This window comes from Sylvia atricapilla, chromosome Z (assembly GCF_009819655.1).
Source record: "Sylvia atricapilla isolate bSylAtr1 chromosome Z, bSylAtr1.pri, whole genome shotgun sequence".
Classification (NCBI taxonomy): domain Eukaryota; kingdom Metazoa; phylum Chordata; class Aves; order Passeriformes; family Sylviidae; genus Sylvia; species Sylvia atricapilla.
This window is the reverse complement of record NC_089174.1, coordinates 41,959,969-41,984,952: the sequence shown is the minus strand read 5'-3', so window position 1 is coordinate 41,984,952 and position 24,984 is coordinate 41,959,969. Positions and strand designations below refer to the sequence as shown.

The following is a 24,984-nucleotide window of genomic DNA, read 5'->3' as shown; positions in this document are numbered from 1 at the left end:
TGAAAGACATTAGGAAGTGGTTTCTAAAACTATGCAGGGAATTATTTAATTTTTGCATTACTTCTGCTCTGTTGTGTTGAGGAGTTCTTGTATTTGCATTGGGTATTTTGGTTGGTATTTTGGTTGTTGTTGTTCTCCCCCCCGAAACTTGTATTTCTGCAAAGAAAAACCTGACTTATTAAAGTAACATCAAGGAATCATTTAAATGAAAAAAAAATTATAATATATTTTAATTAATAATACTTTTAAACTAAACTTTTGTTATTATTATTGCAAGTTTTCAGGAAGTTACCAAGAAAAATTCATGCTAGCTATTAAATTTGAAGCAGTCTTGCTTGGTAATGGTGGAATGCTATTGACACCTGGCAGCCACAACACAGTCTGTGTGAAATGACTGGGTAGTCCAAGTGTGTCACTGTTAGTGACACGAAAGGATGAAGCAGGCAGCAGGAGGTCAAGCAGGAAAGCTCTCTACTTTATTTTTTCTGACTCCATGCATATACAGTTTTACAAGCAGGCCAAGATTAGCTACACAGGTAGCCACCTCTTCGACCTCATTGGTGAGCATCACCATCAATAATCTTTCTCCTCCCAGAGGAGAGGAATGTAAACAAATCTAAAAATATGCATAGTTTACTTGAAGCTTCGTGAGAACAAATGCAGTGAAAAACAGACAAACTTGAGGCAACACAAGGGTGCTTTGTAGCACAAGTGTTGCCAAGTGAGAGTATGAACTGGGAAACTTAATAGCAGACTGAGCTCAGTAGCTCAAACCTTAATGATCTGGGAACTGGGGAAATAGGAGTAGTAGTGTGAAGAGGAAACCTAGTATGTTACAGATTAAGAGAGAAAACTGCTGAACTGGGCCTGTTTCAGCATGAGAATAAAATTAAGTGTTTACTATGTTGAAAGCATTGTAAAAGTGGTAACAATACCTGAGAACATTCTGTTTTGAACTTTTGCCTTCAGGTGAGCCAGATTTTAAATGAGGTTGTTTTATATCCACTTCTGCTCCTAAACAGTGACTACTCTGTGCAGACCAACTTGCTCATGAACTGGCACTTGAAAACCTGCTTTGCAGCAATTGCTTGCACAACATTTTTTTTTACATTTATCATTGATACGAATTATTTTTGTCTGGGCTACCAGAATCTTAAGTTAGCTGAATATTTTACTCCTTTAACTCATAATACTGATTCTGCTTTTAAACTGCATTAATTATTTGATTAATAATGTCCTAGGCATTAATAAAATACAAAACATGCAGCTGGAAACAGAACCAAGATACTGCACAAGCACTGCGTATAGACCACAGTTCAATGTTTGTTAAGTATATGATATAATATTTAATTACAACATTTTATGTAATGCTCAGTATCAGATTTTTTTTGTGAAAAATAAACATTCAATGTAAAAGTACACTTGTAGCATTTAGTGATCATTATTTTCCACAACTTACATCAGAATTAACACATATATACTCTTTGTAAAAATTCATCAATTCTGGCACAAAGTTTCTTCCCTTACTTACCGATTGCTATATTGCTGAAATAGAGTTCTCATGAAAACTGGACTGAGATGACTGTAAGGTGTTATAAAGCATTGCAGGAAGAAGCAGATCAGAGAACATTAGTACACCTGCTGGATATACTTTCCTTCACTGTGCATACCTGATTGCATTTAAAAATTTAAAAATCCACACTTATGAAACTGATCTGCTCTATATTCTACTGTGTTTTCCCCTGAATTCGCATGATCTTTTGTCCAGGTGGATAAAATAGGTATTGTATTAACCTAGTTCTTGCCCCATTTGGAGCCCATTTTGCAGAGGTGTTTCATTAGCTATTTCCCTAGGATAAGACTTACTGTCTCTTGGTTTTCAGTCTGTGCTGTCAGTGCTAGTGCTAATACTGCCACAACTGTAATAATGTATTGAAACACCATGAGTAGTAGTAGTAGTAGTAGTAGTAATAATAATAATAATAATAATAATAATAATAATAATAATAATTTACTAGTACTACCTTTACCCAGGGTACATTGACATCTTCCATAGGATAAAAGGTTTCTGAATTTGGAGTGAGGTTTTAAAAGAGCAATATTTGTTACATAATCCATTGTCACTGGGCACTACTGATAATATCACAGCTCCACCTTCTGCACACACTGCATTCAGATATTTGTATATAGTGAGGTGGTTCCCCTTGAGCTTTTTCTTCTTCAGACTAAACAGCTCCAGCTTATTTGCTTCTTCCTCATAGGAAATAAAGATCCATAAAGATCTTCATGCTGGCCAGAACTCTCCCCCGTACCCAAAATACTCTCCATTTGTCATAACTAGATGCAACATTACAGGTGTGGCATTAACAGTGCTGAGGAAAGGGGAAGGACAACCTCCCTTGGCCTGCTGGCAAGATTCCCCCTAATGCAGTCCAGGACATAATTATTTTCTAATAATAAGGATTATTATTATCTAATTAGAGATCTCTGAGAAGCCCAGAGAAATGTCTGATCACTGGTCTGGTTTTATTCTCACTATGAAAGTGTAGTACCGTAGGCTGGCTGCCCATTACTGTCACTATTCTTTCTCACCCTTTTCCTCTATATTCAGTTCTTTTCCAACAGTTAGTATTCAGAAAAAGTTAAAATAAAGAAGAGCACAAGACAAAAATTCTTCTCCTGGATTCACAATTAAAAGCCAGTAGTTTGTTCCTCTGCATATGTGAAGAATAAATTATGTCCCACTTCACCTAAAAGTGTTTATCCTTAATGTTTTCAAAATGCCTTAAAAATTACATCTCTTTTGTTTACGGTTCAGTTGAAATTTGTGTTTTAATTTCTGGCCTAAGGAACAAAAGATATAATTAATTCATTTCCATCAATGATGGAGCTACTCAGTATGGTTTTTAAGGCACCAGTACTTTTTTTCCTACCTGTACAAATGTCTTGATAAACTAGGGAAGAAGTAAGATGGAAAGCATGTGAGGAATTAAATGCAATAAGGAAGGAATTGTACCTACAGAAGAGGAAAAAATTACTCAGCAACTTTATGGACAGCAAGCTGCATTGGGTAGGGTGATCAAGTCCAAGGGCATGACTTCCAAAGTCAGCACATACAAACCAAGGCTGTTTATTCTCCAGCAGGCTGCATAAAGCAAGCTCGCACTGAGGTTACCCTGGGAACGAAGCACAGTAGCCAAGATGATTTTAGTTGCACAAAACCTAGATCTTTCTGCAAGTCTAAGAGCTTCCAGAATAATGTAGAGCACAGAGAGGAATTCAGCTTCCTCCATGAAGATGCAACCAAAAATGCTGACAGGTAATTTTAATTACCTCTAGCAGCAAAAGCACATACCACCCACCTAATTAAGCATGGCAGCTGGCTCTGGAAGTGCCAGTCTTTTCCCACTAATGATAAAGTTTTCAAACCTGAGTGCTTTGAGTTGCACCTTTATCAGATGTACAGACAGCAGTGAAGTAAAAAATCCTCAAAAAAGACTTCATTTGCATGTAGGTCTCCCTTCAATTTCCCCTGGGCCTCCAAAGGCAGAGAATGAATACACACTTTTGTGAGCAGCAGAGCCTGCTTCAGCATAGAAGTATCTCTGGGAGAAGAGCTCTCAATGCCCAAACAGTGAACCAAATTATGCTTCTAAGGTCAGGAGAGCTGGGCATTGTGAAACACTCTCATATACCAGTAGGAACTCTTGGACTGCTGAGGAGGCTGTAAAATAAATGTTGTTCAAAGGTATTTCAATAAAATTATCTCAGATGTGCCCTGAGCTTCTCAACACTGTATAGCTTGTTACGGAGTTACTTGAGAACATTTTACTGTATTTCAAAGAAAGCAGTCATCCAGCCATGATCAGCATTCACAGGAAGCTGCATTTCACACAGCACAGGGATTGTTTGCATATGTTGTTCTCATAAGCTGTATGTGTTGGTGAAATAAATATCAGGTATATTCTTTATTTACTTTTGAATTTCTTTTAAAGTAAAGACACACCAGGTGATCTCTTTTGGCCTCTCCCTACCATATATATTGTATTTTTGTTCAAAAACAGGAGGAATTTTATCTCAGGACTTTAAGTAATCTCTTCTGTATGCATCAATAAGGTCGAGGTGACCTGCCAAAATTCAAGATATGTAAGGTTATTGTGCTAAGAATAAGAAACAGATCGCAGAGTCGGGTATTTTTCCATACACTTTCATCTGCTTCACAGTTCAAAGCCTTCAGTCACCTCCCAGTGCTAATCTTTTGTGGTTTTTGTTTCTTCTTTGGTATTTTCTGTATGATATCAAACTTCGGCATTTTGTCTAGTTTTTTGCATTACTACTTTTTGTATCAGCAAACACCCAGTTCAAAACAGTATCAGTAACATCTCTTCATTTGTTATTTCAAAATTGATGACTTTGGTTTTGTTTTGGAGCAAGACATGCATTCAATTTTGAAAATTATATTACACAGGTATATTGTCATATTCTTTTATCTTGACAGCTTATTGACATATTCTTTTATTGTCCACATAGGAATTTAAAAATTTAAAATTTTCCTGAATTTTTTCAGGAAACAAAACTTTTTCTGAAAGCAACATTGTCATCAAGTTTAGAAAGTCTTCCAAAATAACAATTTTTTTTTTTTTCCATTAAAAAAATAACAATTGCCATATGAAGTTTTGGGCCCATTTCATAACAGATACTGATTTTGTCTTTGATATTTTCTGCATCTTAGAGCTCACACATTTCTGCATATGGTGACAGTTGTAGCTTTTGAAATAAAAGTGCTGAAGACATGTAGATTATGTTCTAAAACAATCTCCAGTAGACTGTTTCTTCAAGGCACATAATGTCCTACAGTCCTGACTTTAGATTATAAACAGAATTGCAAGGATTAGCAGTACAAAACTTCCTACATTGACAAAAACTACTATTATTTGCTTGTACAAAACAGATTATATAAAACTCTTGCTTTGTGTAGAAGCTTATTTTCTATATACTTTTTACTTCCTGTTAGTTGGACAGTAGCTGTCACATATTGCCACATATATATGAATAATACATATGCATTTTATGTAAATTACAGTAAAAAGAATCTTTATCAAAAAACTTCAGTGCTTTTACCTCTGGACGTAAAGAAAAAGCAAGCCAAAACTGTAGCATGGATCTACTTATCTGAATAAGAAAATCAGGAAAACAAGAAAATAATAATGAGCAAAACCATCAATATCACTATCAATAGACTAGGAGCCTCACCACATTGAGCTAAAAAATTAAAATATATGGTATTGACGAGCACACAATAAAAATGAACAGAGTTAGATAATCTTAACACAAGTACCACTTCCATTTCCAAACCTCCTACTCATTTTACCTTGAAACCTGAGATATTTTTCAGAAAGAGGAGCAACAAGAGTATGGCAAAGAGGTTAAGAGCTTTCAGAAACATAGATACTTACACAGCCTTACATTGAGATTTGTGAGAAACACGTTAGGGATGATTATTTGTGGCTTATTCTGCTCCTGAGTTTTAGAGACAGTAAATTAACATTTGGAGTCTGCCTGTTGGGAGGAGGAAGGGAAAATAATTTTATTTAGCAAAAAGTCTATATTATCTTCTGCCAGACCTTTTAAATGTCTCTTCTACACCCACAGCAGTATTTAGCAATTTCAACTGACAGTACCTTAAAAATATACTCCGTGTAGAAAAAACATTTTGAAATAACTGAACTGTTCGTTGTGGAACCCTTAATAGCATGTTAAATGGCTGATCCTTTACCTAGATTATATTTAGAGATACCTCATACATAATTTTTCTGGTTTTGAAACTTCAAATGAGACGATTCTGGAATTTTTACTAAAATTTACCATAGAAACCCTCTTCAAAATACTTCACTAACCACTAGTTTATGAATGTGGTATTTGCAAAGCACACAAATGGAGTAGTTTTTTTATTAAATAAACACAAACAAAGATGGAGTAACCAAATTGTGAGTACACCCCAAACTTCTTTAGAAAAGGATTTTTAGCCACTTACAGACACAACCTTTTTCACATTCCAAGGCAAGAGCCCAAAATGAATACTAAGGCACTAAAGTCCTTCAAAAAATTGAGGCAAACTAATACTTTATTTCTGAAGTATATAGGCATAGTAAAGGCTTCGGAACTTTAATTTCAGGCAAACAAATATTCAGTATGAAAGTTGGAATTACTCTCAGGCTGTATAGTTTAATTATGGCTTGTTGTGTCTGTCCTTACCACCACTGCCCTTCCTTGAGTTCTCACAAGGCAAAGAGCCTATAGCCAATCTTTGGAAAGCAATGTAATGCTGAGGGACAGGCCCCAGGAAAGGGGACAGGATGTACAGCACAAGACTGGCCCCTCCATCCTTTCTTCTGCACCTTACCCCATTATCTTTCTTGCTCCCACTGTCGAAGATGTCTAAAAAAAAAAAAAAAAAAAAAAAGGTAAAAGAAAATTTAACACCCCCCTCTAGCTCTTGCTGTTTTAATAGGTGAGAGGTCTGCACCGAGCTATTTAAGAAGAGTTCATAACACAAGAGATTTATTGCCACACCTGTGCCTGTGTAGAATGTTGTAGAATTGTGCCTGTGTAGAATGCTATCACAAAAGTGAAACTCTTCTGCAGTTTGTGTTTTTCTTGCTCCAAATCCAATCAAAGGATCAATTGTCTGCTTTGATTACTACATAAGGTAGTCAGGCAAAAACTCCCCTGCCTTGGCATATTATTGCAATTGCAAAAGCAACTGGTGTGTAAGGTGATTTCCCCAGGCTGTTAGTTTTCTGTTACCATGGTTTGCAGATAAATGAAAATGTAGGAAGACATATTAACAACAAATTATTTTAGTGACACCTTTTTGGCTGGTCATTTTTGTACGTTGTTCCATGATCAGCTGATCTTGAGAAGTCTTCCAGAATTCCTTTTGCTTTTAGTGGAAAGTAGAGCTCACTACCTTATATTGAAGCCAGTTCCAATGCTGTTAACACAATGGTACCTGAGCAAACAGTAGGCTAGTGGAGAGAAGACAAAAGGGGTTTATCTTGACATTTATCAGTATCTCACTGACCACTAACACTCATGCTGCAGGTGGTCTGTTAACACCACTGAGACAAGATTATGAAGCTGCAAATAGCCAATAGGCCAATTGATATTAGGTAGTTAAATGACTAGTGTAAAACACAGTCTACTAATGTAGATTTCAGCAAGTAATTTATTAAAAAAAAAAAAAAAGGCCCCTGCACACAGACATATCCTTAAAAATTTCTTCTTCAAAACAATTTCTTTTTCTTGGCATGGAATCATTTTTGCAACAAGATAATTCATATAGATACAAGAAGTTATTCAACTCCATCCAGATGAAGTTTTTGGCAAGAAATTCCCTTCCAGAAATTAAAGCATAGTTATTTACTCACATAATTCTGACTTTAAAAGTGCCTATACTTGTCTTGTGGTTACCATGTTCTTTTTTTCTTTTATTACCAGACTAGTATTTGAAGATACCTACATACTTACCTCCTCATTTTTAAGATAACCACTTAATAACACAGACACACCCCAGGCAGTTAAAAACTAAGAAAATGGATAATTTGTCTGAAATGTTCATGGCTTAAATCTTATAAACACCACAAAATTACACATGCAAAAGATATTTTCTTTGCATGTAGCAGGGACTGTATCACTAAATGTAAAGTTAATGATAATAAAGTATGTGATTGACTCACCTTATTTGTTCCTCATTAACTTTTTTCCTACATTTGTTTCCCATTAGCCTCATGAGGTTTATCAGTCAAGTTAATTGAATATGACAGATTTCATCTGCAGTTCTATGACAAATTACCTGAATGAATATTAAAAGTTTTTTTTTAAGAAACACTTTTTAGAAAACTGCTAAAGATCTGAGGTTCCACCAGTTTCTTAGAACCTGCAAGAATCATGTAAGAGGTAGTGACATAAATTTGCTCTAATGGACCTGACCAGCAATCACTTGGGATATTCTCCCCTCTATCCAAAGGCTCCAAAGGACCTAAGTTCAGGTCTGGGCAGCCACACTTACCTGGACTGAGCTGTCCTGCCCTGTGGATGGACATTGTTGTACGGCTGTCTCTAGTCCTACCTCTGGCCTCATCTCCTAGCCTGGACCTGATCCATTACCATGCCATCCTTGTCTAGGACTGCTGGCAGCTCCTATAGTGAAGTACCCCAGAGCCTGGTGTGTTCAGCCAGACTGCCCTCTTTTGCCTGTGTTAGGGGCATCCTCAGCACCTGTTGAGTAGCTCTGCTGCTGCTGCTTGGTGACACTGACTATGTATAATGGAGCCACAGGAATAGGAGAAGGGGGTTTTCTCTCTGTCATCTCTCAAAGTAAGCTGCCTTGTGAAGGAGGAAAGGGGAATATAAGGAAAAAAGGAAAGCATAAAGAACACGTCAAACATTGCTTCAAGCAAGCAAAATTCATATGTGCCTGAAATGGTTATTAGCTGTGTTATTAGCACAACAGCACACCAACTCAATCCAGCAAACTTAATACATGATCACTTTGATTTACAATCGCATTGAACAGAATCTATGTAGAAGATGCTTGAGGAATGAGTCTCTTGCACCACAAAAATGACTGTGGTTTCAAGATTCAGTAGTGCTGAAACATGCATAGAGAAGTACAAGTAGCTGTAAATCTTAAGTACTTTACATTCTTTTTTCCCTCCTCTGTTGCAAGTTGCTTCTTGGGCGTTCAAGAGAGTAATTTTCCTCTTCATTTCCATACCACAGAAAAGGAACATGTGAGAAGAAAGCTAAGAAAATTAGTGAAAGTTTTTGCTACTGAATTTAAAGAAGTCAGTATTTTAGCATATAGCCCAGTTATACCAGATGGCAAAGTATTTCTGAAAATGTTGTTCCATTTTCTTCTTCCATAGAAGACCTAAGTTCTTAAGAACTTAAGAGACAGTATCAGAAACAGTACTACAAGTACAGAGAAATATTTCTAGGAAGAAGTCACAGGAATGAACTATTATACCAGTTAACATTGATAATATATTGTCATGGTCATCAGATAAAATTTCAAATGCAATCGAAGCACGAAACAGTGAAAGCACTAGTAAGGGGCAGATGTTCTCTGGCATACTGTTTAACTGTGTTGCAAACATGAAAGCTCAGAAAGCAGAGGCAAGTTGAAAACTATCTTTTGCATGCCTGAAGGCACAGAAAGCAAACACCCTGTTCTAATCCTTTGAAAGATGAGTACAGCAGCCCTTTCACCTAGAAATTCAGCATGATAATGGAAACTAAATCTAAACTAAAAAAAAATCTAATACTTCCAACTGGTACTTACTGAAAACACCCTGATCTGAAAGATGCTTATTTAAAAAAATTTCCTTTAAATTAAAATTTCTCTCCCTAGCACATGCCCACAAAGCAGAAGCAAGCAATGGATGTGGCAGGAATCTTGCTCTTACATGATTTCTTAGAGACAGTTACATATTGTTGAAGTTTTGCTCGTGATTTTCATGCCTCATCTGCTCCATGTTGTTCTAACACAGGCCAACATGCCAGAAAATTTCCCTGACAATTACTGCAAGATTTCTTCTAGACTCTTATATCATCCTATTCCAAGCCACCTCAGACTGTGTAAAAGAATGCTTTTGTTATTTGACATGAAAAGAAAAACTAATTGGGATACTATGCTCTGCGGCGGTAGTCTGGAACAATTTTAAGAATAACAAAAAAATTAAGAACTTCCAAGAAATGTTAAGGTATTTTCAAATCATCCATAACATAAGTCAAGTTAAAGTAGTGGTCAACCCACTATCTGTTAAAAGACTATGAAAATTATAGCACTTCATACTGGGGAGAAGTCTGTTTTCTTCCCTATTTCAGTTCATATCCTGGGGTTTTCTGATGCTTTCAAATTTTCTTATTTACCTTACACCTGAGATGGCACCAGAATATCTTTTATAAAGGATATTCTACTTTACATGTGGCTCTTATTTCATCTTGCTGTATATTTGATGACCTGTTCTTTAGAGTCATGTAAAATATGCAAAATTGACAGGTCAGTGACATGTTTTATACCTGATAAACAAGGCAAGACCTGAAATTAATAAAATCAAAACCACTAGTTTGAGGCTATCAGACTACAATGGGAAATCTTTCCAAGACCAAAAAGCTTACTGTTATGAACTCATTCCATCAGCAATCCATGAAGCTAGGAGGAGAAAATTTGAATATGAATTTGAGTATTTCAGTATGCTTCTTTGGAATCTTGTGGCTAAATTTTACTAGGGTGTTAGTGCATGTGGCTCCTAGTACAAATATATTTTCATGAATTCAGGCAAAACTACAAATTTACCTGTAGGGCCTATTCAAAGCTAAATAAAATTGAAAATAAAATGGGTGTTGGTGTGTTTGTTTAAATGATCTGTTACATTAATAATAAAGTTTTCTGATAATGAAATGTCATCAACCAGAGATGGTATTTCTCTACATCTTGGAAAGGTTGCCACAAATGTGTAGTGTTGACATGCTGTAGTGAAATGACTTTGAGACAAGGCCCTTTATGTAATGTAAGTATTTCAAATTAATGTCCTCATATGACTACAGAATAAACAAGCATTACAAAATATTATAAAAATTAATTTAGTTTCTTATGGATTTGAATCCTAAATGCTTTCCTATGGTGAAAAACTTCCATAATGTCTGGCCTGTGCCATGACAACAACTTTAAACTTTACCTCCTCAGGTATCAGTAATAACTGTAGTATGACTACACCATTCATTCCCTAGATTCCCATAGGATATCATTGGTCAAGAGTTAGTTTTTTTGTGGCTGTTACAGTACTATGACTTGCTTACTGCACACTTGGACATCAAATTCTAGTTTGCTTATTACTTGTTTAATTTTAGATTTAAGATTTTAAACTTCTCCAGACATATGTTTCACAGCTAGCGTGGGGAAGTTAATAGACACAAGTACATGGACATTATTGTTTTACTTTAATGGGAATGGAATTGAAGAGCGAGATGTGAAGATCTGGAAATTGCATTTTCAAGGTATTTTTATTTTTATTTAATCTTCTGGATTATATTTTAAAATAGAATATATATATATATAAAACATATTTATTTTGAAATATAAAAAAGGAAGAATCCAATAATGGTGAAAAATCTGCAGGACATGATGCTATTTTCTTCTTCCATATTACAGCATTCTGACACTCTGAAAAGCCAGGAATCTATCTTTAAGTCATAGACTTTTTTTTCTTCTTGTAGGAATTCCTATTTAATCTCTTCCTGCTGTAAATTTCAAAATTTCTATTTCAGATGAAAAGAAGGCACTGTTTTAAAATTACTTTAATAAGAAATTAGAAAATAGTGGACACTTCAGAATTTATGCTATTATTTCCCCTGAAGGAACCCAAAAACTCTATGCATCAGGAAAATCTTATTTAAAATAGCTCCCCCTGCCCCTCAAATTGATACTTATGTCACTAAAATAGCACAAGCAAATAGCCATGGGCGTATTGGCCAGATTCAGAGTTAATAAAATGTATGTACAGCACCATATTGTGTTAGATGGATATTAAAAGGCACAATATATCAAAATGGTAACATCAAAATTACAGATTTTTTATGCTATAGAAGCATTTCTGTAATCAGTGTACATTTTCTTGAAATATTGAAATTTTGGTACAGGCAAATATTTCATCTACCCCCATTAAAAAAAAAACCACTTCTCACATGAGTTCCAGCAGTAGAAAATTAAACTCCTTTATATTTCACTATTGGGTCATAGCATACTCTCAGGCATCAAAATGTTTTCTGTTGAAGTGAAATTGAGCAGAATAATTGCAGCATACTAAATAATTCAGGGCTCAGTGGTTTGTCTGTGGTACAAGCTTATGTGTCCTACATAATGTCAAAAGTAAATTGGATTCTAGCTCATGACATTTAACAAGAACCTGATAAACAGGTAATTTCTCTCTATAGTTTTGGGGTTTTGTTTACTTGAAAACAAATATCACTACATTTAAAATACAAGAAGTTACTAGAGAGTTTTTTGAGTTAACCTTTGGAATAGTTTTAATTGAAGTTTCTTCACAACAAGAATGTACCACTTGCAAATATATGCTATGTTAGTAATTTTAGTCTCATAATAAGATACATTTTTTCCCAGACAACTATTTTTTCCGACAACTTATTCAATGTATATGGTAACTCATGTTCTCTTAACTGTTCATATGTTACACTCAACAATCCATGCATGCAGATAATTGCATCTTCACTGCTGATATTAACTAGTTAACAAGAAAAGAAATTAATTTGAGCATTCAAATTCTATGCTGTTTATTTCAAAAATTTTACAAATGTGCATATATTTCCATTGAATTAAGAACCAAAACTATAGAGGGCAAAAATATTGAAGGCAAATTTGACTAATTCCTAACCCACCTCCTAACTTTAGGTACTAGACCAGCTGCCATTTCACTTAGCATAGAATAGAAACTGCAGATCCTTGTGTCTTAAACTACAGTTGCTTGTGTAACCGTTAAACCAAGGAACTAAGAGGGCATCAAGCTGTAAGGTTAGGCATGTGGCTTGACCCCATAACCCAGTTTGGGGATGTTGTAAGAGATTCATCCAATGTCCCAAAGGAATTCTGGCATAGGCAGGGTTTGAATCCAATTCCAGCATGGCTTCACCTGAGTTATGTGAGTTTTCCATTGCCTGTTGATATTTCTTGGCTCATCTTATCCATTTTTATAATAGACCAGAAAATTACTGGAAAATAGCTCATGCATTAGAGAATTGTCCTGATTCCCTTCAGGAGGATATATGAAGTAAGGTATTGCTCATGTTTACAAGAAACTTGGATACTGAATAGAGAGGATCAACATAATTTCTGTGTAGAATTAACAGAAAAAGGGACAGTTCAAAGACCACAAACCTATAATATTGCTTTGAAACTGTGTATTTCAGGATACTAGAGTCTTTATGTTAAGGTCTTACTCATCATTTCAGTTCTTGGGGATTAGCAGCACTGATAACATCTAAGCTACAAAATTCTTCCTCTCTGTTCTTGTGGCATGTGGCGACATACTTATCATTTGTCACTTTAGTAAATGCAATGTTGCCTGACTGATTTTTAGCTCACAGCACAGAATGTTTTAAATATGTCCCTCTTTTCCACAGCCCATTCTGTATTTATCTTATCTGTGCTCTATCAGTTACCTATTGCTTTTCCTCTCACTCTCATCCATACACCCAGAGCTTTTCATTGACCTGGCCTGCTGTGCCTTCTGCTTTCTTTCTGCCTTCTTCAAAGCAATTGTTTGCAAACAAATTTATCTGTCAATCTCTATCTTCTTTCAAATTGACACATAGGTATGCATCTTCCTTATGTGTCACGGCTTTTCCCTTTATACATTATTTATGCACATTTCTGTAGCAGTTAACACAGCCAAACTCCAGTCAGTCAAATAACTACCGTGAGTTTTTGTATGTTAAGCACAGGTTAATGTAGCATTTAATCTACCTATTAGTTACTTTTAAGAAATTTTAAATACTGGCCCTTTAAGTTATCTCCATCCAAGAAAAGTAAGCTAGAACTCTGTATTCTCACAGAATGTCTTTTTGGAAGAAGTGGTTCTCATCAGCTAAAAACTGAAGTATTTGTTTCTTCCTGTAGATGTACACCTAGCTAGTACAGACACACATCCACTGAACTCTGCAAGTAAGGAACACTACAGTATCAGTAAAAACCTGTCAGCCTACTGACAGTATCACCTTTAAAGAGGCATGAAATCGGCTCATAATCTAGTTTTGCTCTATTTAACTTGTTTGATTTTGTTTTCAACGCACGTCCAGTCAGCGTTCATATACCAGACCTGTGTCTATGCATTCTTAATCTAATCAGACCTCGATCTTAGTGATAAAACCAGAACAAAACAGTACTAAAGAGAGCTGGGAATACAACTCGACTCTTCAAGCGTCCGCTCCCCTCCACTCCAGCGGGGCCAAGTCTGAGGGCGGGGCCGGGGTCCGGGGACCGGCGGGTCCCGCACTCGGCGGGGCGGGAGCGGCCGGCGGGAGCCACCTGCCCCCGGCGCCTCCCACCGCCCCCCCGGGGCCGCGCCCGGAGCTCGCCGAGCCACCGCCTCGGCCCGGGGCGAGGCTTCCTGCGCTCGGCCGCCGCCCTCCCTGGGAGCCAACCCCGGGCTGCGGCCGCCGGGCGGGGGAGAGCGGGAGATCGCGCCTTATGCAACCGGCTCAGGGAGCGGCCTCCGCCGCCTCGCCGGCAGCAGCAGCCCGGCGCTGTCCGTGAGTCCCGGGGCCGAGGGGGAGAAGGTGTCCGGCCGCGGCCGTGCCGGGCAGCGCAGGCGCTCCAGCCCCGCTCCCGCCGGGCCGTCCCGCAGGTGCGGCGGAGCTGAGGCGGGCGGGGGCTCCGGCCGTGCCGTGCCGGGGCTGAGGCGGACGCCGTCGGAGCTCCCTGTTTCCCTTGCTCGTGAGCGGTGTTGGCCCGGGAGTCCCGCTGTGGAGGAGGAGAAAGCGGGAAGAGCCTCAGCCCGTGCTTCCCTTCGCCTCCGCGCCCTGCCCGGCCGTGTGCCCGGCGGCCCGGCTGCGGGGAGATGCGTGGCTGGGACGATCTTTACCCCCTCCCAGTGCCGCCCTCTTGGGTACCGGGAGCCGCTGTCGGGATTCTTTCCTTGCACTTCGTCCAGAAACTTTTCTTCCCCTACTTCTGGGCCGACCTGAGATACTTGCTCAAAGTGATGACCTATGGGCTGAGAATGGAGATGTACCGGCTGCAAGGGAGGATTGTCACTGTCCTGGACAAGTTTGTGAAGCTGGCGGAAAAGCAGCCCCACAAACCGTTCCTCATCTACGAAGGGACTGTTCACACCTACAGGGATGTGGACCGGAGGAGTAACAGGATAGCGCAGGTCTTCCTGCAGCACGAGGCTCTGAAGAAGGGAGACACGGTGGCTCTGCTGATGGGGAACGAGCCAGACTTCATCCACGTATGGTTCGGACTGGCCAAGTTGGGCTGTGTGGTGGCATTCCTCAACTTCAATGTCCGCTTCAGATCTCTCCTGCACTGTGTCAGTAGCTGTGAGCCCAAGATACTGGTTGTGGGAGCAGGTAGGGTATACTCATTCCTACATCCAAAGCTTTTAATGTCACATCTCCCACATCTGGCCTTCCAGATCGTTTATTAGAAACATGATTTACACATGTTCAGAGAATGAAAGAAACATAGGGCTGGAGGGGGTTTCAAGATATTAGGAAGTTTCAGCCTCTCTGGCAGAATCAATTATATTCATGCTTTGTCAACATCCATTTAACTTTTTCTTTTAAAATGTGTACTGCAGTAGAGTTTTCAACATCTAAATAGAGCCTGTTCCAAGTGCTTAGTTGCTTCAGTAGAAGCTTAAAGTGTCTCTGAAAGCATTAAAGTTACCTATTAAGAATAATTTTCCATTACTTCTCAAACAGTCAAATTTAATCCTGTTTAAGTCATGTACTTTATTTTCTTGTACTATACCCTCATATTACTACTGATCAAATACACTGCAAAACTGGAAGGTCTTAGCTTGGACTGTACATCTTCTGCTGTTCAAGTTCAACTGTTTGTAGAGGTATGACAGTTTTCCAAGAATAAAGCTTCGGGAGTAGAGTACACAGGAGGTTGATTAATAACAACAAACTTACTGTTGGTGTTGTATTGTAGAAGAAATTGCTGTATTTGAATAGGGATGGTAGTGTGTGTAGTGCAACTTTCTGGAGTATTACATTTTTATTAAATGCTTCAAAAGAAATTAAAATCCTGTAGGCATCTTGGGCATTGTATGTTCAAATTTGGCTTAATTAGATAGATGTATGAACTGAAGACAGATCCAAAGCATAAACTTGCCATAGCATTTGTGATCAAGTGAAAATGAACCTGCAAGTCTTGAAGACCCTACAGAAGCTTGACACTTGATTGGAAGAAAATGTATCAAAATGTTGCATATTAATGCTGTCCCACCCCTCTGCAGTATTATTTTGAGTCTCCTTTGCCTTTTTTCTGTTGCACACTGTCTTGCTTTATTCCTGTTATACAAGTTGTGAGGTTTTACATCCATGATACCTAAATAATAGAATTTTCTTCCATCTGTTCTCTGCTGCTAAGAAATTGTGTTTTCTACTAAATGCTAAGAAATGCATTTAAGATTTTTTCCCTTGCACGTTTTTAAATTATAAATCTTGTCATGCTGATTCTACATGGTTTGCTGGTTTAAGATGTTTGGTAATTAAAACAAGCCAATGAAACAAAAGCTAATTTAAATATAATCCAAATACATGATAACCAGGCTGAAAAGTGGTGTTGTGTTGTGTTGTTGTTTTTTTTTTTTTTTTTTTTTTTGTTTTGTTTTGTTTTGTTTTTTTTTTTTTTTTTTTTTTTTTTTTTTTAATTAGAGGTAACTAATGGATGAAAAAAGCATTTGCAAAGCAGCGCCAGGAATTGTGTTTCTCCACTCTTAATTTGCTACTAGCAGCTGATAGTAAGAGCAACAGAGAACTAGGTTCTTCTGGGAGTTTGCATCTGCTCACAAGGGAAGAGCTGTGTGCAGACTGCTGCTACAACAGAAATACCAACAAATTAGTCTCTCAGCTGGTATTTTACATTTTGGGGCTCTTTATTGATGGCTTTTAGTCTCTGCTGTAAGTCTGTCAGCCCCATGAGCCTTCTCAGTATTTTTCTTCAGGACTTAGAGGCTCTTTTTCATTTTTACCTGTGAAAGAAGTTAAAGTTGCTAGGTTCTCAGCTATTGACCACATCATACAGGAACCTCTCCAAAGAAGCCCAGATTTAGCAACTGAAAGTTTATACACAGACCAGTGACTGTGAAGCCTAACTCATACCATTCTTGAAAGAAACATATTGTATCTAATTATTATAGATAATAATTTCCCCCTAATGTTTATAAAAGTTGCACAGCAAGGTTTAATACTGGGGTTAAATAGTCTGTTATATAATTCTTAGAGGTCTATTAAACATCTTTTCATCCAGTGTAAGTGTAAGTATTAAGGGATTCTTCCTCATCAATGGACATTAGTTGTTGTGGCACCATTTTCACAGAAGTGTGGATAGTTTGAACATGTTTGTGGGGTGGTTTTTTTTTTTCAGAATATTTACACTAAAACAAATCAACCTGTGGTCTAACATCTATCATTGCCATAGACAGGCATTGTGTCTGGCAATTAAGACTGGTGTTTTTAAATCAGAGAATAGTAGGTAATGGCAGTATTATAATGGCAGTATTATTGGATAGTGAATTTCTTTTAAAAAATATGTAGGTTTATCACCCTCCACAAAGAAATGCAGGTTAACTCAGCAATTCTATTTCTTGCAACAGTTACAAACTATATCTTCAGTGTTTTGGATGGCCTTTGGTCTTATTCATAGACTACAGCACTGCAGAAATCATCCCCATAACAATTTGACTGCCTGTGCTCAGCAAGACCAAATTTGCTCTTGAAATCTTTGTCTGTAATAGCACATTAGAACAGGAACCTGTATACAGGTTCTACTTTTATGTCTTACTGTATATCTAGTTAATATTAAGGTTTCATTTATCCTGAAGGGAACCTTTCACCTTCATCTGCTATTTGAAATAATTCCTAGTGATGATTGTTTATGGCTAAATCTTCCCTGCTCTGAATGGTGATGTAGCCTCCCTTTGTGTGAGATGATTGTATCTTGAAGTTTTTCTACCTCATTTTCAAAAATGCTTTTGTTTTTTACCAATGAGTGCCTCAATACAACTAGGTTTGATACTATTTATGGTTGCATTTTCTTCCATACCTTGTTCTATTTTTCATAGTGCCTCTTATAAGATCACTCTCTTGTGCCCTTTTATACTCCTCACTTTTGTTGGTGCCTGCACATTTTTCAGGCATTGTGGTTTGATAACCCCATCCAGTCAGTATTATCTTGTCTTTGCTTCAGCACTTGGAATCAGACTTTTTCTGATCTGACAATTCTCTCATACTTGGATTGCTTTTTCTAACTTTAGTTCAGAGTGTTTCAGTAGTACTTAAGTTTTGTGGGTTTGATTTTGCCTTAATGTATTCTATGAACTCAGCAACTCAATATTTTATTCTTAAGCCCCACATATGTTATAAAAACTTCAAGGTTTCTTCCTCATGTTGGTTTCTTATATGAAATGGCTATCTCTAGGAGTCTGATTTTTTTTTTTCTATTACACTGATGGTCTTTTAATTAACTTACTGCAATCAAGTAAATTTTTTGGTCTTCTCATCCAGGCTCTGGTTAAAAGACAAATACAAATTCTATTATTTGCCAATATTTAGTCTTCCTGTTTCTTTCCAGTAATTCCATTTGCCTTTGTGTGAGAGAGAGTTTTTAACTTTAATTACTCTCATTTGTCTGCTATGTTCCCATAGTATTTAGCTCTTACTTTACTTTGTTACTTAACCTTCTCACACTTCCATTCCCAGAAACATTTTCTCCCACCACTCCCATTTTGGGGAATGTTTCTTGAAAGTGATTCAAAAGCTACAGTTTCAAACTGCATTTTTAATAAAACAGTAGTTAACAAACTTGTAAGCCAATGAGGAACTTGTAAAAGAGAAAGAAAGAAACTATATGTATTTCTCTTTCAAAATATGTTCATTCTTACTACATATGTTACCAGACTATGCCACCCTCTAGTTGTTTAAAAGCCGATGGTTAAACAGAGGAGGTGAGGCACTGCTTAAAATGGAGACGTCTTTTAAGGCACTAGTCCTTTTTGGGGAATATTCATATTGATTGAAGTCTTGTTTGAAGAAGGGGTTATATTGCATCTGTTGTATTATAGTATCCATAGCAGTACAACAGCAGTACTGCTGAACAATACGTACAGCTTAGTGACCCACCAGAAATACACAAATGGAATTTATTTGCCAGGGAATTTCTACTCTGTTCCTACTGGGAAGACTCCAGCCCAGAGGAGGATGTCCCAGATTGCCAACATGATTTCTGATGCAAGGATTCAGCGGTTAAAGGATTGCATTCTAAACTCCATGAGATTGATTTACATCAGTCCTGATAACAAAGGCTATTAAGGGAGTGTGCATGCTGCATGGACACGTGTGGGCAGCCTGCTCTGCGTGGCTCTGCTTGAGCAGGGAGATCGAACTGAGGTGACCTCCAGAGGCCACTTCTATTCTCGTGATTTTGCAGTTCTGTACAGAGGTACATCTCCCAGCTATATTGCAATTTTCTGGCCAGGATTCTTTACTTTTGAGGCACTAGCAGTGCTTGCTGCTGCTGAGTGTATTTTGAGCTAGACAGAAGCATGTCTACATCCCAGGGAAAGAGAGTAAGCAAAGTATTTTTTTGTGTTTGTAAATTAAAATCATTTGGTGTTACATACAAGTAGAAGTCTCATCTGTCATGTTAGTCACTGAATGAAAGAAGAATGGATTCTATCAAAACAACCAATTTTTTATCCTTAAGGATTAAAAACTATTTAGACCTAAACATTTAGTACAAGGGGACTGTAGAAAACCTGTGGAGGACACCTGCTTCATTAGACATCATATCTCTTTGATCACTTGCTCTTATTCTAGTCTGTGTCTTGTTTCAAATGATCTTAGAGTGGAAAAAAAGAGCCAACTGTGATTTGCAAAGTGGTTTATATTTTATTATCTTTACCACCTTCAGTGATGCTTCAAGATACCAGCACTGATCCTGAGCCACAGTTGACTTTTCTACTAATATTACTTTGTGAGAAGCCATGCTGAGTCACTTGAGGGATGAAGTACAAGTAACAATTATTTTCTGAGGCCAGACAGTGTGGGGAAGAGTTTGGACTTGATATAACTTCCTGAGAGTGTCAGCCATGGTACACATCAAAGTTATGTAAAAACCATTTAATGGAGTTTTCTTTCAGAGTAACTTTCTGTTCAGTACAAACTGATCTCATAATCTAATGTATTCCTTTCATCAGCGTGGGATTGTGTTCTTGCCAACAGCCTGCATGATCTCTCTGCTAGAAAGTAACATAAAAAACCTCTGTGCGACTAGGAGCCTAGGACATGGTTTGAAACATATTTTCCTTGCTTTCTCAAAAGATGTAACTGAGTTATGTATTCATGTGGATATAAAGTAAGAGTTTCACAAACTTTTGTAGGATAATGCTTTAAAAGTTGGAGGAGAAGAAAAGCAAACAAAAATGGAAAAACTTACTCATCTTGATCAATTCCAGATATTTTTTCCCAGTAGGAGCCAAATAATTAGCAAATGGTGAACATTTGTATACAAGCCATGTAGACAACACAGATGGAAGATGCCAAATTTTGTATGAGGAGGTATTTCTCCCAAAACAAGTAGCCCAAAATCTGTATATACTTTCATAGCATAAAAAGGAAATAACTTGGTGTTTCACTCAAGTACTTTACATAGCAGAGTTGCTTTTCTATATAGTGTGCACATACAAGGTACCTCTAGAAAAGTACAAATTATCACTCTTCCAAGAGGGTTGTGCCTTCCTGACAGGTGGAAGAGATTATGTGTAAAGTCTAGATAGCCCTACACAATGTCTATCATGGAAATTTTCTGTTTGAAGAGCAAAATGTTAATTGACCATCATTGGAATTATTATTTGGAAATCCGTTAGTACAACTGAGAATCATCTCCGCACACTTCATCTCATGTGTGTTCCAGAAGTAACTTTCAGTTTCTGGCACTTCAAATACAGCTATTTTAACTTATCTTTTTTTTTTTTTTTATTTTTATTCAGGAAATCATTTATTATTTCTGCTGTTCTCTGCTATCTACTGAGAAGTTTCTTTCATGAGAACTTTTACACCATATTTTATACAATAATTATATAATACGGCAGAATTAATATGGAAATTAATCTTGACATTCATGACATCAGATTTCCTGCAGTTAATACCACTGTTCTTCTCATTATTTTTTATTCCTTTTTTTCACTCTGTTTATATCTGTAATGGGACAGTGATTCAAACAGGATGCTATCAATCTTACAGATTTTTAAAATTATTTGGATGATTCTGTCCTGAAATCACTCTGCAGTACTAGGAAGTTAGAACATAAAATTGTTAATGTTATACTACATCAGATCTATTAGAAAAATGTTCATAGAATGTATAAAACCTGTACCCTGTAGGCTTTAGGTTTGTAAAACATGCTTATTTGATGATAGTAGTCTATATATCTGCAATAACAACACAGATTTGTATGTTATTAATTAAAATAACTACATCAGTCTGTCATTAGGAAAGTAGCTTTCTGACAGATTAAAAATCATCAGTTATTTTGGCATAAAATGTATGCATATGGTATCCATATTTAGTATTTGTGAAATGAGTTTGGAGTTGACACCAGGATTTCAAATGGTGGCTCTGGCAATGCCTCATTGTGATGTTCTGGGTGAATCACGTCAACTTTGTTTATTCATTTATAAAAACCGACATAATAAAATAAATATATACCCACAGGAATATTTGCAAGATTAATTACTTAGACTGAGATGTATCAAAGCTCTTAGGTGTAAATGAGTTCTATTGAAAGCAGTATTGTTCCCATTCTTGATATGTTTCCTGGGTTAGTGCTTTAATGACTGTGAGTCTTCTGAGAAAGTGACATTGTAAAAATGCTTCAAAATATAAATACCAAATGGATTATTTAAGGGTTGGCCTCTCTATTTATTTTATTTTTTATTTACTATGGGAACTTCTTTCACTGTTTCTTTCTTGGTGATCCAACAGAATAAACCTTAATTAAACTGCTGTTCCTTTTTAAGTTAGTCACTTCTGTGCTCTTGGAAAAAAAAATAAAAATGGTTCTCAATGGGAGACTGCTGTTGAGGGCATCTGAGGAAACCTGTACTGTAATTAACAGTTATGTATATGTCTGCCTTGCATGGATTTCTTCAAGATATATTTGAAGCTGAAACTTAAACACACTTCATTCCGTCTTAACCATGACTAAGGGTTACCAAAAATCATGTGGGCATTAGGAGCTACTAATCAAGACTCACAAGTTTGCCTTGAGAACCAGTTGACCATTCAACTATGTGGGATCAGCAGTTTTTTTAGCACATTATATCTGGTTTTCAGTGGATTTTCATTCTAGTTCACTGTTATTTTATTATCCAAATCCATGGGGGTGACTTGCATGCCTTTTTCTATTATAAAAAGTAAAACTTTAAGAGAAAAAATACTTTATTCTCTAGTTTTGTAAAGACATAATGGAAGTAACATTATTTCCTGTTAATTTTAAAGATTTGCTTGGGACATTGGAAGAAATTCTTCCTAAACTTCAAAAAGATGTTAGTGTTTGGATAATGGCCAAGGACTCCACATTTCCAAGTGTGCATACCCTTTTAGACAAAATAGAAGCTGCATCTGAAGACCCTGTTCCAGTTAATCGATGCTCTGCCAACAGCCTCAAGTCAGCTGTTTTATACATATTTACTTCAGGAACAACAGGTACAGATCTGCCAAAGAGTATGTTTTTCTTCAGGTTTCATCTAGAAACTTGATTTTTCTGTAACTCCAATGTCTCAATATTAAAATGTCATGTTTCTCATCCATAAGCATTAGTATAGAAAAAGATGTATTTCTTGTAATTAAGTGGTTCTATTCAATGGTTTATGGGTTTCTCTTCTTTATTTTTTCCTTCCACGTTGTACAAATACTTTGAGAGGCTTTACCTCTTATTACTTCACAGCTAAGGTGTTTATAAAACATTGTTTTGGTTGGTTTACAATCGTGATCTATAGTATTTTGTGACCACGTAACTCTGCCTAGCTAAAATCTTTAAGATTTTACCTAGAACTTTAAAAAAGAATCTTGAAACACACAAATAGACATCTGTTTTTCTTTCATTAAGTCATGTTTTATGCAGGTCACTGTAGAGACAGAAAATAGGATTAAGTTACTAACCATTTAGTTTAGAAACAGATGTCCGAATTGTGTTTCAGCAGCTAAGAAGCAAAGACTTAAAAAAACCTGACCACTGGCATGAAAGGCAGCATTGTTTTTAAGATTAGTGGATTGGCATTCTCATTTAGTTGAACACAGCAGTTTTAGCCACACAAAGATTGAAAATGCATGTGTGGATTGAGGCTTTGTTCCTTCATGCAAATAATTTATTTGCTTCAGATTCTCAGGAAAAATTAGGAAATAGCATCAGCCTCCAATAAAAAAGTTAGAAGGTTATAAATATTGTCAAGAAATGAGGTTTTATTTGTAATACCACTAATAGAAATATGGTTAAGCTTGCTGTTTATGATTTGGGAGTTAAAATTAGCTAAAAAGTATTACAGAATTATCCAGGTGGAACAATTTTGTCCATACAATTAGAATCAGAATATCTGTGTGATGTCTCAAGTTCCAGTTGTGTGGAATTTAATTTTTTTTTGAAACGTTATATGTAATACATTTATTTACATCGAATTTCTATATCTACTAGGTAACTAAAACAATAAGGTTTATTTAGTCTGAAGAGTACAGAATAACTAATTCTCAGTAATTGAGCATTTACACATGTTTTGATACACCAATGACTGATAATCTTAGTTAAAGGCAAGAAGTATTTTGCACAATCTGTAGTAGTCTCTCTGTAAAGGCAGAAGTAAAAACTCTAGATTGTAGAAAGCACCTTGCTATAAACAATTTATTGGCAACCTAGACATATTCCCTTTTCTCTTTAGTGTAGAAAAGTGGAGTAGCCTTGAGCTAGACTGCACAGATTACTCTTTCAGCTCTAGCTAAGTCTTCAAATGAACAATAGCTTTGCTAGAATAGGTGAGAAAATGAACCATTTATGAACCATTACATTTTTTGAAGAATTGAACAGTTCTCACTGTTCATCATCAGCCTGACTCAAACTGAAATTTGTGATTGTGTTTGAGAACACATATATTATGCAAGATTGTATTCCTTATTCAGATTAATAGGTACCAGAGTAGTAGCCCAAGAAGCCCTTGCCTGTGAGTCTGCAGGTTGCTGAAGAGAAATGCTGTGCTGAATGTGAAGAAACTCATTCAGAAGAACTTAACTGTTGTTGTCTTTTCACTGTTTGGTTTTTTGTTTGGTTGGTTGGTTTTTGGGGTTTGTTTGTTTGTTGTGGGTTGGTTTTGTTTTGGTGGTTTTTGTTTGTTTGTTTGTTTGTTGGTTTGGTTTGGTTTTTGTTTGGTTTTTTTTGTTTGTTGGTTTGGTTTTTTTTTTTTTTTTTTGGTTAATTTGTCATGGGCTTCATAGAGTTCTGAACAAATAAAAAGATGTGTGATTCTTAGATAGGCACTCGCGGTGTGATCTACTCCATGTAGATCCTATACCTTTCTTATTTACCTTACAATCACTGTGACTCTTGCCTTAACAAGATTTGGTGTGATGCCTCTTTATGTTAAAAGGAGTCCATATTTAGAGTAATTTTTTTGGTCCCTTCTTACTCATTATAATTTACTAGCAGGCAAACCAATGAGTTTATTCATGTTTCCACTTACTTGAATGGATGTGCCATCAAACTGAATAGCAAAGAGATGAGGCAACGAACTGGCTAATCTTTATGTGTACAGAAATGTGCAAAACTGTATTAACAGCCAGTTGTCTGTTTGTGGCCATCTAAAAAGATGATTGACAATTTGGTTACAGAAGAAAGAATTGATTCTTTTATTATTTTAGAGGCTTTATACACAGACTCTCTTTAAGAAATGCTTTAATGCATTATTTTGATTTTGTTACAGGTCTTCCAAAGGCAGCAGTCATTAGTCATTTACAGATTCTTAAAGGAGCTGCTGGGCTGTGGGCTTTTGGTGCTACTTCAAAAGACATCATTTATATTACTCTGCCTCTTTATCACAGTGCAGCTTCTCTTCTTGGCATTGGTGGATGCATTGAACTGGGTAAGGCTTGTTTGCTTTTGTTGTTGGTAGAGAATTCATTATT

At 36.7% G+C, this 24,984-nt stretch overlaps 1 protein-coding gene across 1 annotated transcript in view; it reads left to right on the top strand.

Moving 5' to 3' along the window:
* Positions 1 to 14,502: 14,502 nt before the first annotated feature.
* Positions 14,503 to 24,984, top strand: part of SLC27A6 (solute carrier family 27 member 6) — a 37,137-nt gene continuing 26,655 nt past the window's right edge. The window contains exons 1-3 of the mRNA XM_066340058.1: positions 14,503 to 15,153; positions 22,315 to 22,521; positions 24,783 to 24,941. Of these exons, the coding sequence (XP_066196155.1) occupies positions 14,640 to 15,153; positions 22,315 to 22,521; positions 24,783 to 24,941 (880 nt within the window). The 5' untranslated portion in view covers positions 14,503 to 14,639. The remainder of the gene's footprint in view (positions 15,154 to 22,314; positions 22,522 to 24,782; positions 24,942 to 24,984) is intronic.